This window comes from Sinocyclocheilus grahami, unplaced genomic scaffold (genome assembly GCF_001515645.1).
Source record: "Sinocyclocheilus grahami isolate Dianchi unplaced genomic scaffold, SAMN03320097.WGS_v1.1 scaffold1412.1, whole genome shotgun sequence".
Taxonomy (NCBI): Eukaryota; Metazoa; Chordata; class Actinopteri; order Cypriniformes; family Cyprinidae; genus Sinocyclocheilus; species Sinocyclocheilus grahami.
The window spans coordinates 139,204-152,364 of record NW_015506591.1 but is presented as its reverse complement, the minus strand read 5'-3'; the positions used below and the strand labels follow the sequence as shown (position 1 = coordinate 152,364).

Here is a 13,161-nt window from a genome sequence, read left to right as displayed (position 1 = left end):
AAAAAAAAAAAAAAAAAAAAAAAAAAAAATATATATATATATATATATATATATATATATATATATGCACAAATTGTAAAATAACATGTATTGTCTTGAATTTGTATTTTTACTTCCACAATAATATTTTACAGTAAAAATACATGTATTGTGTGTTAAATCAAATATTCTGTTCACTGTAGGTAACAAGGCAACATGTAGGTAACAATTCAACAGATTTTTACTATAGCATTTTTACAATTATTAATTTTTTTTTTACAGTGTAGACTACACTCTTAAAAATAAAGCTTCTTAATTGGCTTTAATGGTTCAATGAAGAACCTTTATGAATGATGATGAATAGTTTGCTGTAAACCTCTTTATACTCATGGTTATGCAATTTAATGTGATTTCAAATATGGTTTTGTCAGATCTAAATGGCTCTTTATTAGGCCTGTTTTCTGCTAATGTGTTTTTTCCATATTTAAATCACATCTGTCATATAGCTTGCCTCTTAGGAAAGACAAGCATTCTCTTGCCAGGCATTGATTGTCTTAACTCTATTAACAAAGCAGATGGTACAGGCCACAAAAGCAAAAATCCAACGCAGAGGTGTTCGCTGAAGGCTCAAGATGCCTAGAAGTTTGTTATTTTACAGGGACAATGATGGCACACAAATACAAACAGGACCGACTGAAAAGTTTTTCATTCACAAAATGGTAAATGTCGTACAAAAGCCTTTTTTTCCATCCTCCGGGTTAGGAAAAAAAAAAAAAAAAAAAAAACTTTCCTTCAGTGTTGATTAAAGGCCAGCAGCTGCCTTGCACAATTATGTGGAAGTTTATTTAGATGAAAAATGGTGCACATTTAGCTTACTTTTATTTTAAATTTTTTTTATCTAAACTTGAATTACACTATAAATAATAGAAGTCTGAACAGTAGATTCATTATGAGTTCTGAGTATGATTCTGAGACCTCGAGCTAGCACAAAACCTATTCCCTGAGAGAGAACAAAAAGAAACATTATGCCTACTACATTTTTTTTGTGAACCCACACTTTTTTATTCTAATTTCTCCTTCTTTTGAAACAGGTCTCTGGACCCAAATGTCACATCTTCTGGAAACAGCTTGGGCTGAGGCCCATCAGCACTTGACAGCAGGCTGGGAGGTGGACGGTGTGGCTCAGTGCTTCAGCACTCTCTCAGTCACACCCTGCTTGGGCCCTACAGTGAGCGAGAGCAGTTCTGCAGTGATCTGATTCCTCAGCATGGATAGCTTAAGTGAGAGAACCCATGCACTCTAATGAGACCACCTCTCCAGACAAGGGCTAGAAATTATCAAGGGATTACTCAAATTCCTGGTTTATCTGCGACCTACATGTTAAAATAATCTTTTAGAGGACTTAATTTTGCTGGATTTGTTACATTTCATTTTTACTCCCTCCAACCACTGATTTTGTCTTGCAATTTCCTTTCCCTCCCTTTATTTCTCATTATGGAGTTTCAAGCCGGATTTTGGAATAACGATTGTACTTCATTTTTTCGCTTTTGGTTGACAGTGTTGTTGAGCTTGCATGTGCAGTTCAGCCCCGTCTCCTCGTGTCCCAATGAGTGCCGCTGTGATATAACATTTGTTTACTGTAATGAGAGGAGCCTGACGTCTGTGCCTCTGGGGGTGCAAGAGGGATATAAAACCCTCTTCCTCCACAACAATCAGATCAACAATGCCGGCTTTCCATTGGAGCTACACAATGTTGCCTCTGTAGAAACTGTTTACCTATATGGAAATCAGCTGGATGAATTTCCCCTCAACCTTCCCAGGAATGTTCGAGTGCTGCACCTCCAGGAAAACAACATCCAGACAATATCCAGGGCAGCACTTGCCCAGCTACCCATGCTGGAGGAACTCCATCTGGATGACAACTCCATCTCAACCGTAGGGGTAGAGGAGGGGGCTTTCAGGGAGGCTGTCAGCCTCAAGCTTCTTTTCCTTACCAAAAACCACCTGAGCAGCATTCCTATCGGATTACCGGCAGATCTCAAGGAGCTGCGTTTGGATGAGAATCGCATTGCCGACATTGACGAGGATGCCTTCCAGAATGTCACCACCCTGCAGCGACTTTTGCTGGATGGGAACTTGCTTGAAGATGATGCCATCGCTCCTGGAACCTTCCAGGACCTGGTCAACCTTAAAGAACTGTCCCTGGCACGAAACTCCCTCACTACTCCACCACCATTGCTCCCTGGTGCATCCCTGACCAAGCTCAACCTGCAGGAAAACCAGATGGACACCATTAAAGTGACAGCCTTCAATGGGCTCAGTAAACTGGAGAAGTTAGATATCTCCAGCAACCAGCTTCAGTTTCTTGCACCGGGTGTCTTTGATGGCTTGAGAAACCTGAGGCACCTTAATGCAAGAAACAACCTCTGGCGTTGTGATTGCAGCATTAAGTGGGTCATTGCATGGCTCAGGTCTCTGCCATCTGCGATAAATGTCCGCGGCTTCACGTGCCAGAGTCCAGAAAGAGTGCGTGGCATGGTAATTCGAGAACTCACCTTAGATGCCATTGACTGCCCAGCAGGCACCGTGCTGCATCCCTGGCCAACGCATTCATATCCATCTACATTGTCACCCCGCAGAACCACCACCATCACCATGACCACCTCCAGAACCACCCACTTCACTACCATTTCACCCTCTGCTTTTTACCCCACCTCTGCCAACCCCACACCCCCAGTTCCACATTTCCCTCCTGGTCCCCTGCCTCCTTACGAAGACCCCTTAAAAATCTCCTTTCATGTAGTTAATTCTACCTGCATTGATGTGAGCTGGGAGTCTTACTTCACTGTGACGGCTTACAAAGTGACTTGGGTCAAGATGGGGCAGAGTTTGATGAGTGACATCACTCGAGAAAGAACAGTCCCGGGATACCAACGAAGGCTTAGCCTGTCAAATTTAGAACCCAGGTCTATCTACCGCATCTGCGTGTATGTTCTGGATACTCTTAACACGTACAGACCAGGCGAGGATACTATCTGTTCTGAGGCTAAGACCAAATCCACATCCACGTACTCTGAATCTGAGCAGGCTGCCCAGCAAGACAACACCTCCACACTCCTATTGGCTGGAGTGATAGGTGGGGCTGTATTGGTGGTCTTGGTGACACTTCTAAGCTTGTTTTGCTGGCACATGCACAAGAAAAGCAGGTCGTCATCGTCCAAATGGAAATACAATCGCGGCAGGAGAAAAGATGACTACTGCGAGGCCGGCACCAAAAAGGATAACTCCATCCTGGAAATGACTGAAACAAGCTTTCAGATAGTGTCACTAAACAATGAGCAGCTTTTAAAAGGGGACTTCAGAATTCAGCCCATCTACACACCTAATGGAGGGATTGGCCTTAGAGACTGTCACCTTAGTAACAACAGCATAGCTTACTGCAAGAGCAGTAATGTTCCCAGTGTGGACTTCTGCCACACATGATGCGTTTTGACGGATGCTACAACCATTTGTTCAAAGAAAATGCAGTTCAATATACTGTAAAATACACGTATGTATTATATATATATATATATATTTCCAGGTGCAGTCAACATGGTAATTTATACTGTGGACAAGTATGTGGAATTCTGCTATATTTTCTATTCTTAGTAAATATGAAATGGTTTGGTAATATGTGATGCTCAAAATGGTTTCGTTCAAGGACGCTGTAGATGTTTTGTATTATCGAAGCACGTTGGCTACCTGCTGCAAGTGCAGTCCACGGGTTTTGCCTCTCAACCACCTTAAGATCTTGAAAACGTTGCTAACCACACAACCAAAATATGCCCTTTGTGCTGAAATACAGCTACCCCTTCACACAACAGTAGTTAAGATAACAAAGTGGTCAGGAAACCAAAACACCGCTGATTAAGCTGCAGTAGAAAAAATGAGTCTTTCTTTCATTCTTTCTTTTTGAGGGGTGGGGGGGGGGGGAGGGGGGATTGAAGTGCACTTTCCTAATGCAGCAGAGAGCATGAGCATTCATTCAGGAAATGAACTTTTGTGGAAATCACATTTGAAGGGAAAAGGGACCCCTCTTCACCACTCTGCAGTCCTCACAAGGAGAAGCCTACATCAGTGAATGCGGTAGGGAAATGGTTAGAAGGGTTCCTGTGCAAGCATTTTCCAGTGAATATTTCTGTATCATTTTGGCCACCAGGGGGCAGCTTGTCTCAGTAAATTCAGAGGATGGTGGCTCAAATAGACCACAGACACACTAGCATGTTAAAATTCTGACTTTTATGGGAATAGCTTTTGTGCTAGAGCCTTATTTTCAAGTAATTAGCAGCCTAAACATTAAATGAGGTAATATAATAGCTAAACCGCTGTGGTAAACTATTAATATCCTGAGGGAGCTCTGTAATCTCCTTCATATTTCTTTAATTATAAATTGAAAAACATAAGAAAACAATTAAAAACTTCAACTTTAAGTCTGTATTTGCCTTTTATATACTTAAATTGCCCTTTCTGAACATGTTTTATGATTTACAAATTAGGCCAGGGTTTTACACAGAGCTCCACCTCTCAATCAGTTTCTGTGCTCTCATATGAATGTGATCAGGAACAGTCTACAGGCAACATCCACATAATTGTCTAGCTTTTCCTTTACTGACCAAAACCCTTTTTAATCATGCATCACATCAGGTGGGATGATGAATGGACGTTTAAACAAAAGCCCTCTTTTCACAGAGAAGAACTGGCACATGCCAGACTCTGTCTTTGAAAGAGTTTCAGATCCCTGCATGAGTGCAATTAGGACTATTTTTTTTTTAATGGTGCACCAGTTTTCCAGGACAAAGAGCCGAGTTTGGAATTCAGGCTTGCTGTGGAGAAGTATTTATCATGCGCTGTTACTCATAGACTTTACTTGCTTTGACAAGATTTTATTTTGTGGGCCGAGTTTAAACTCCCACTGCATAATCCCTGGTCCAAGAAAGGGAAAACAATGCAGAGGTTATTTTCATTTGGCAGGAGGTTTCTGGATTGAGACAGGGGTTTGTAGTCGGGGTGGTGGTCCTAATTGTTGGAGTTAACCCTTAATCACTCTCCGACTTGGAATTAAGGTTCAGACTAGATCGCTGGATACTTGTTTACATCCCAATTGCTTTTAGAATCACTCAAAATCAAACAGATGTTTGATTTATGTGACTAAAGGTAGGTGCTTGCACAGGTTAATTACCAACATCCCACAAGGTTTGTCTCAGTGGCACAAACAAAATGCTCTCTAAAAGGAAAAAAGGGCTACTGCACTTCTGTGGTCATGAAAGTATTTCTCCTTAGCATCCCAGCAGGCTGCTTTGACCACCCCGTCCCTACTTTTCCTTGAAATCTGGAACATCCTCAGGCTCCATTTCTCATCTGAAGGCTTTTAACTGATGTGTACACCATTAACAATTCATTTCAAATCCTGTGGCCACCCGTAACTCTTTTTAACAGACTTCCTCCACACAAGTCCGGTGCGGTTGTCAGGCTCAGGTTCCCCGAGAGGAGGCGGTTGCGGTGGCGCAGACCCAAATGAATCGCTGCAAAGTTAACCCGTTAGTGAGATAAATCTGTCCCGAGCCTCTCGCCGACAAATTATCACAGAGAAAAAAGTAATGGCAAGCTAGGCAGAGGAACTTATTTGTGCCACTATTCAGTACATCATTCCCTCCATCAAGTCCTCAGAGCTAGCGTGGCGGGTTTTTGCTGGGTCGTTACCAAAACCAGAAATGTTTCATTCTAAACAGTTTTATCTATCGCCTTACTGTAATCCAGCAGTATGTCATAATGTGGTTCACGTGAAGTATTTGACTTCATTTATACAGAGACCTGTGGATTACAGTGAGAGTCACACATTTTGAAAGCAGGACTGAATGGAAAGCACACATTTTGAAGGGCAATTGCAAACATCATCCTGATAGACATCAATAGATGATAGTGCTAACAAGCCAAGGTCTATCCTCCTGACAATAATGGAATGTTATGATTCAGAGTGACTCATTGCCTCACTCGTGTGGAATACATTGTTCTTTATTTTCTATGGATGAGCTGAAAATCACAGTAGTGGCCCTGTAGTCAAATGGATGTATTTTGACCAAAAGGGACTGTGAGCAATGCATTGTGTCCGTAATCCTACCCAACAGTCAATCTGTCTCTTGAAAAAGCACATTGATTTGGTTTGGAATAATTACTCTAAATGACTGTGAGGTCAGTCTGAACAAAGCACTACCACGAATGTGGCTGAATTCATCTTTGATCTTTGTGTGTCCCTTTCACTTTTTTTTTTTTTTTGGTAAGGAATATAATTTACGTTTTGAAATATTTTCTCACCTGTGCAATTTGGTATATATACAGTATATTCATTATAAAAAAAACATATTTAATACAGACTTCAGCACATCGGTTGACACAGTGGTTTTCCATTAGGATAAAACAAAATCTAGCTGATGTGTGAATGAATCGGTTACTGAGTGTCAGTTAATTCTAATGGAAACCTGAAAGCCATGACAGGCTTAACAACCACAAAGTTTCATGTTTTTTAGCATTCTGGGTCTTTTTCTTCACACTTAAAATGGGGAGTGATTGTACATTATTTTTATTTTTTTTAAAGATATGGTGATTTATTGGGTCTGTAAGCTGCAAGTAGAATCCATTGGGAACCAAAGTAACTTTTGATTGCTACATACATTTAATTTATTTAGTCTGTTTCCACTACTAAACTGTTGTTGTTGTCCCATGTATGTGCCTTGAAATGAACTTACAATGTAAAGTCCTTGAAACCTTTAAATGTTTTTGCACAAGTTGTAAATAGAGAAACCGAGCTTTTTTTGAAAATAAAGGAGCCATCAGAATTGACCGGTGACCTTGTCCATTATAGCCAAATCTCACTTTCTTATTTTCCAAGATGTGTGATCCATTTATTAACACATTGTCCAACACTGTTGGCTAGTGTGCCGATATTTTTGTTGATGAATGATGTTAGTTGCATTGGATAATTTAGTGTGGTCTGGAAGCACATGCATTTTTTTCTGGTATCTTTACTTAAATGATCTTGCAAGTAACTTCAATTACTCAAAGGATGAGGTCTGAGCACTGAAACACAAAAATTAAAGGATTGCCAGCATAAAAGCTAAAACTGAAACGTAAGCATTTTACATTAGATATGTACAAAGGTTTTACAAATCTGCTTTATAATATTGACTCAGTAAAACTTTACATATGAAATATTGATATTATACGTTGACATATTACTAACAATATGAAAGTTACTCTAACTTCACAATAACGTGTACCACAACCTAAAGGAGGATATTTTTTTTTTAATGACACTAAAAGGCCTTTTACTTGCTAAAATAGTATAAACTATCAATCAGATGACAATATGCATGTAGTAAATTGCGTACAATATTTTTTTTCTACACATTTAGAGGCCTTAAAAATGGTCAATATCAAATATGATACAGTATATGCTTTATATGGTTAAATTCATTATAGTTTTTTTTTACATTAAATATGTTCAGTACCTCCACATTGGACATTTTTATTTAGTGTCCACAATAAAATGATCATAAACTCAATTAATTCTAAATTCCTCTAGTTTCTGAAGCCATATTATAGCTGTATTTAAGAATAAGACCACAATCTACTTCCGTATACACAGAGCTGCCGTAAAACTCAATGATAGTCTATGAAGCATATTTATAATATGATGAATTCATCAAGATTTGTACTTTTCTAAAACTGTATATTTAAAAAAGCTTTACGTTGTAGATACTGTCAGTATGTTTATATTGTATCTTTCGGTGTATGTCGTCAAAAAAAAATGTGTCAGTATCGACAAACACTAATGAGACCAGGCTGAGCAAGTGACTATTTGATAAGTGAGATTTTGACTAGTTTGCATGATGACAGCTGCTGTGCTTTAGACAGCTTGGACGGTAAAGCCTTCTCAATAGTTGCATATTTAAAAAGTAATCCTTTCTAAAACTGTATAGCCAGATGGATATGTTTGTCCACTGAGTCACATTTTGTCAAGTTACAAAGAGTCCAACATAAAAAAAAGCATTTTGAGATCCCAGCATTATTATTATTATTTTTATTTTTATTTTTTTTTAATGCAAGAATATATCTTATGTAAATGCCCTTCAGTTCAAGTTCAAGTTCAGTTTATTTATAGAGCACATTTAACAAAGTGCTGTACAAAAATATCACACAAAATCAAAATATAAACACTTAAAGGGACAGAAAACCACAATAAAATAATGGAAAAAAAGAGATGCCAGGGAGAACAGATACGTTTTTTGAAGATACTTAAGAATTGTCAATGAAGGTACCAATCTAATTTCTAAGGGCAGATTATTAGGCCTACCAGCTTCAGTTGTTGAGACAACACATACTATGCGATGCTACTTTATGTAGTTTGCACATAGAAGTAACTCTCCCAAACATATTGTCAAATATTTGTTTATAAACCTTTTAATTGGCTGGCAACACTTGTCTTGAAGTGGTTTGATAAGATTGCTTCTCATGCTTCCACTTCAAACTACGCACATTTGCTCACAGATTATTTACAATGAAAAGCTCAACTTCAAGGTTATGGTCAATCTTTTGTCCAGGGAGCCAGGCTGTGTTTCTCTGTTCCACTATGTTTGTGAGAACTCTTCACAGCCTTTGGTCACAAAGGTGCGGACTGTCATCCTGAATACCGGGGCCTCGTAAAATATGAATTCTACTGCTTTGATGAATTGTACCAAGTCGCCTTAAAGATGTTCCTCCTGAAAAGGGAAAAATGTGTCCCACGCCTACGCTTAGCTTCATTTTAAAGTGATTTAAAATGTTGCTTCAAAGTCTTATAGCAGCAAAGTCAGCAAGTCTGATTATCCTTGTTAAAAAAAGATACTTCTCAGTTCCATATTTTTCCTTGAAGCAAAGAAAAGTCAGCTTTGTTGCTTTTATGCTATTTGAAAGGAATTGTGAGGTGGTGTATTTTCTATGAATTGATGCTGGTCCCCCTGAGTCTTTTCTTATTCACGGAGAAAAGCTGAAGGCTAAAATGAGTCTCCCTGTTCTCTGTGGTAGTCTGCCAGGTCAGTGGTCCTTTCTCTGGTTGAATTTATTGATGTATTATTAAGCAGAGCAGAAGCCACCATCGATCGCGCACGATTGCCCTGTCTTAGTAGGAAACCCTCCTAGGACGGTTTAGATGCAATTGGATCACTACATGAAGAATGAGTACATGTTTTTAATCTGTCTAGACCAAAAGTCCATGGTTCTGCTAAATCAATCAACATAAGCTTATTTTCAGGTTGGAAATAAGTGGAATGAAAAACAGCTGAACAATTGCAAATCCTGAAGCAGTATTGTTCCGACTGCTAAGTCTGAATAAACATTTCTTGACAAATATCTGGGTTGTGTTGCACATTAAAATGCAAAACCATAGTTTTACCTCTCGCCATGCCTGTTCTGTAGTCTTTTTAACTTGTATCACAACTTATAAAGACACTGCAGTGTTTGTGTCTGTTTTAAAAATTTTTGACAATGTGTTCTGATGGCGCCACAAGCTGATGCTGATATGTAGTTTTATTTCATACAACCCGATAAACAATCTTTGAGCAAGTTTCTCTCCCGCACATTTTTTCATTTTATTTTTTCAGTCCCCCCCCCCAAAGCTTGAATGGCAACAAAATGGATGAATGATTTATTTTTCTTCTTCTTCTATAAGCAGTGGCATCTGGCATTTCAACAAAATGGTATGAAAAGCCTTTTTAGCAGGACTGTCTAAAAACAGCTTGCTCCGAATTTCACATCGACAAACAAGTTTTTAATGGATTGTCACGCTTGTTTAGATGTCTCTTACTTTGTGGTTCACCTCAGAACTATGAAAACTTAGTGAAATAAGCCTTAAATTGGAATCAGAGGTCAACACATATTATAAACTCCAGGTAAAATGGAAAAAGCGGGAATGTGCAGATGCCAAAAAACATAGATATGTATATGAAGATGCCACATTCGACTGCTCCAGACATGAACACACGTCTGCCATCTTGAAACAGTCAACATGTCATCACTCACAGCAAAAATCAATGAGTTTTCCAAGATGCCACAACATTGCACAGCTTTGGGTTGTAAAAATCACCAAGATTTAAATTCCCGAAGAAATGGGATAAACGTCCACATGTGAGAATGTGTTGGTTTGGGCTTTAATATGTATTAACTCAATATTACAGGTTTTTAAACTATGGTAACTTTTTGATATTGTGTTAACTAATGGCTTCATCTTGTTGCATTGTGTTAGTTTAGCAAAATCATCTACTGAAGTCTGTTACAGATATAGATATGCATACATGCATATAACTAGGGTTGAAAACACACTGTCACCTTGTGTTCACGGGCCTTCTTTGTCTGTTCCAGTATGGCAGATGGCTTACATATAACGGTCCAGAGAAACAGCCGCTAACGAGGCATCTATGTATATGCGTCTATTTATAAATTAAGATTTATGAATAGAAAAGATAGTGGGGAAATTCATAAATGATACTGTAGCTTTATTGTACTAAATATTTATTTTCTAGGCATTTAGTACTTCCTTTTCTATAACTAACATAGCAGTCAACTAGTTGATTTGGTACACGGTATAATATGTGCTGCTATTACAAATCCAAAAAAATATATAAAATCTGACAATGGCAGAATGGAAAAAAAGGGGTAGATTACAATGAGTTTTCCAAGGAGAAATCTTTCTAAATTGATTAAACATTACAATGACAATATGTCACACTCCAATGATTACATTTGAATTTATATAAACAAAGATGAATCACAGTACTACTTTTTGTTGCTGATAGCAAATTAAGCAAGAAAGGTTAATCCCTATTCATTATTGTCCTAATGGTACATACATAAGGAGTTTAATCAAGAATCATCATGGACAATTAACGCAGCACGGATCATTTCAAGTGATTTAATTTCACCCTGTAGAATATTGCATTTCACCTTTAATGAGCTGCTCATTCTAGACCTGTTAGTCGACTTTCTTCGCTATACTGATTAAACAGGAACTAACTAACTCTCTCAACATGAGGTGTGTCTCCAGGTGCTGCAATTCATATATCTACTGCTGGTTTAAACATTTAAACTTGGGAAGGTGATGCATGTCTGTTATATAAATGTGTTAATCAAAATACTTAAGATAGAGGTGGAGGACAATTCTAACTTTTTCATAAATATGTATCTTTTAGTTCACAAAACATTAATATTTTCCAACAGTATCACTGTGACCACTGTATATTATTTATATTATATTACTTTAACATTTATGTAATAGTGTGTGTGTGTGTGTGTGTGTGTGTGTATGTATGTATGTGTGTGTGTGTGTGTGTGTCTGTGTAGAATATAATATATTGGTTTTAAATATATATATATATATATATATATATAACAAGATTCAACTTGTATAAGATTACATTTTTAGTCAGTTTAATGTAATTTGAAATTACTAATAATTTAATTGTATTTATTTATTTATTTATTTTTTTTTTTTTACTGTGTAATAACTGTCCTCGGTCTCATCTACCATGGCACAATATAAGGTAAATGCAAAGTTATCCTGTCATGCTGACAATAATATGTGAGAAGGAATTATGAAGTTAATAGAGAACAATTTATATTCACAACAATTATACATTTATAGTTTTGTTGTCTCACTTCAATTTGCTCTAATGAAAAAGTCATTGCCAGTTTAACAAGATGTGACAAACCATTTAAATCATTAACACACCAACTGTCAGGGTCCATTGGCGCATGGCAATACACATTTTACTTCTTTCCTCTGCACAAAACAGTCTGAAACGGCAGCCCTACATATGTATGAATACCAAAAGGGTTTGGGGGGCTGCTGCTCAGGTGGAACCCGCCAGATGTAACCTTCAACAAATCATTCAACGTGAGCAAGACCCATGATGCACCAGAACTCTGATGAAAAGACAAGGTTAAAGTTCCTTGCAGAGAAACCGGAGTTACGTTCACAGGCAAGCTGGTGTCTGCTTCAGTACTACTTTTATCCTCGCTTGTGTACTCATGAAGAAAAAAAGCTTTTTTTGTGGAAAAGTGCTGCCATTACATTTACTCTGACAAACAATTTCCATTCAGAAAGAGCTAAAGATGAAACACTTGTTAAAGCAGAGCGTGGTAATTTTCTTCTTGCTTTTCACGAAACTCTCCACGGCCAGAGTGAAATGTGTTTGTTCATTTGCTCCACGGAAATGTGTTTGTTCAATTTTCTTAAACAGAGCTTGGAAAATAACAACAGAGCTAAATTTGAAAATACATTTTGCATTTGTGTTTTGTCACCAAAGCAATCTAAATAAAAATGCTAATATTGTATGAGTGGCCATTACTGGATCATTCAGCAAAGAATTCTATAATTTTACAAGCAGAATATATCTTTTTTTCTTGAATACTACTAGAAAAACAGAGATCTAGTATGTGCACTGTTGCGGACGTGTTCAGAAACGTCAACATAGCAAGGAAGCGAGACATGAACCATCTCTGGCTGAAAGCATGGTCCCATGAGAAATGCACGATGCATGTTACAGCAGTCAGGGTCAGGAAGAAACATTTGCTTTAAGTGGAGCGTCTGTACAGTCAGCCAGCACATACTTAAGTTACACACACACACACACACACACACACACACACACACACACACACACACATACATGGGAAAAGCAGTAGATTGTACCTGTAACATAGATAAACACCTCTGAACAGATTAATCCACATTAATTCCCTTATACATATATTTTTAGCCTGCTTCGTGTCAATAACTCCAGAATCAGTGTAGTTTATTCTTACAGTTTCTTCTTCCAAGAAATAGTGGACGTAGTGGCAGGAAGATTATATTTAATACTGTATATAATTTGCACTACATGTCATATAATGAGGTTTGTCCGACTTTATAATGTACTGACAGATGAAGAAAGATAAATAATTGCGGGAGATTTGTTCTCTTTTAAAAGCAAAAAGAAATGGTCTCTGGATTAATTCACAAATAATTGGCAGGGACATAAATACTTTCTACTGATATTTGAAGAACATTGAGATGTTTTAGAAATGTTGCTCAGATGGAAACAGTTAGGTAATGGTATTCTTTTTAGCAAA

General features: G+C 37.8%; 1 protein-coding gene across 2 annotated transcripts in view; it reads left to right on the top strand.

The window, feature by feature from the left end:
• The window catches only part of LOC107570088 (leucine-rich repeat transmembrane protein FLRT2-like), a 29,980-nt gene extending 26,100 nt beyond the window's left edge, over window positions 1–3,880 (top strand). For both annotated transcript variants that reach the window (XM_016256288.1, XM_016256287.1), the window contains exon 2: window positions 1,071–3,880. In XM_016256288.1, the coding sequence (XP_016111774.1) occupies window positions 1,474–3,462 (1,989 nt within the window). In that variant the 5' untranslated portion in view covers window positions 1,071–1,473 and the 3' untranslated portion in view covers window positions 3,463–3,880. The remainder of the gene's footprint in view (window positions 1–1,070) is intronic.
• Window positions 3,881–13,161: the final 9,281 nt, after the last annotated feature.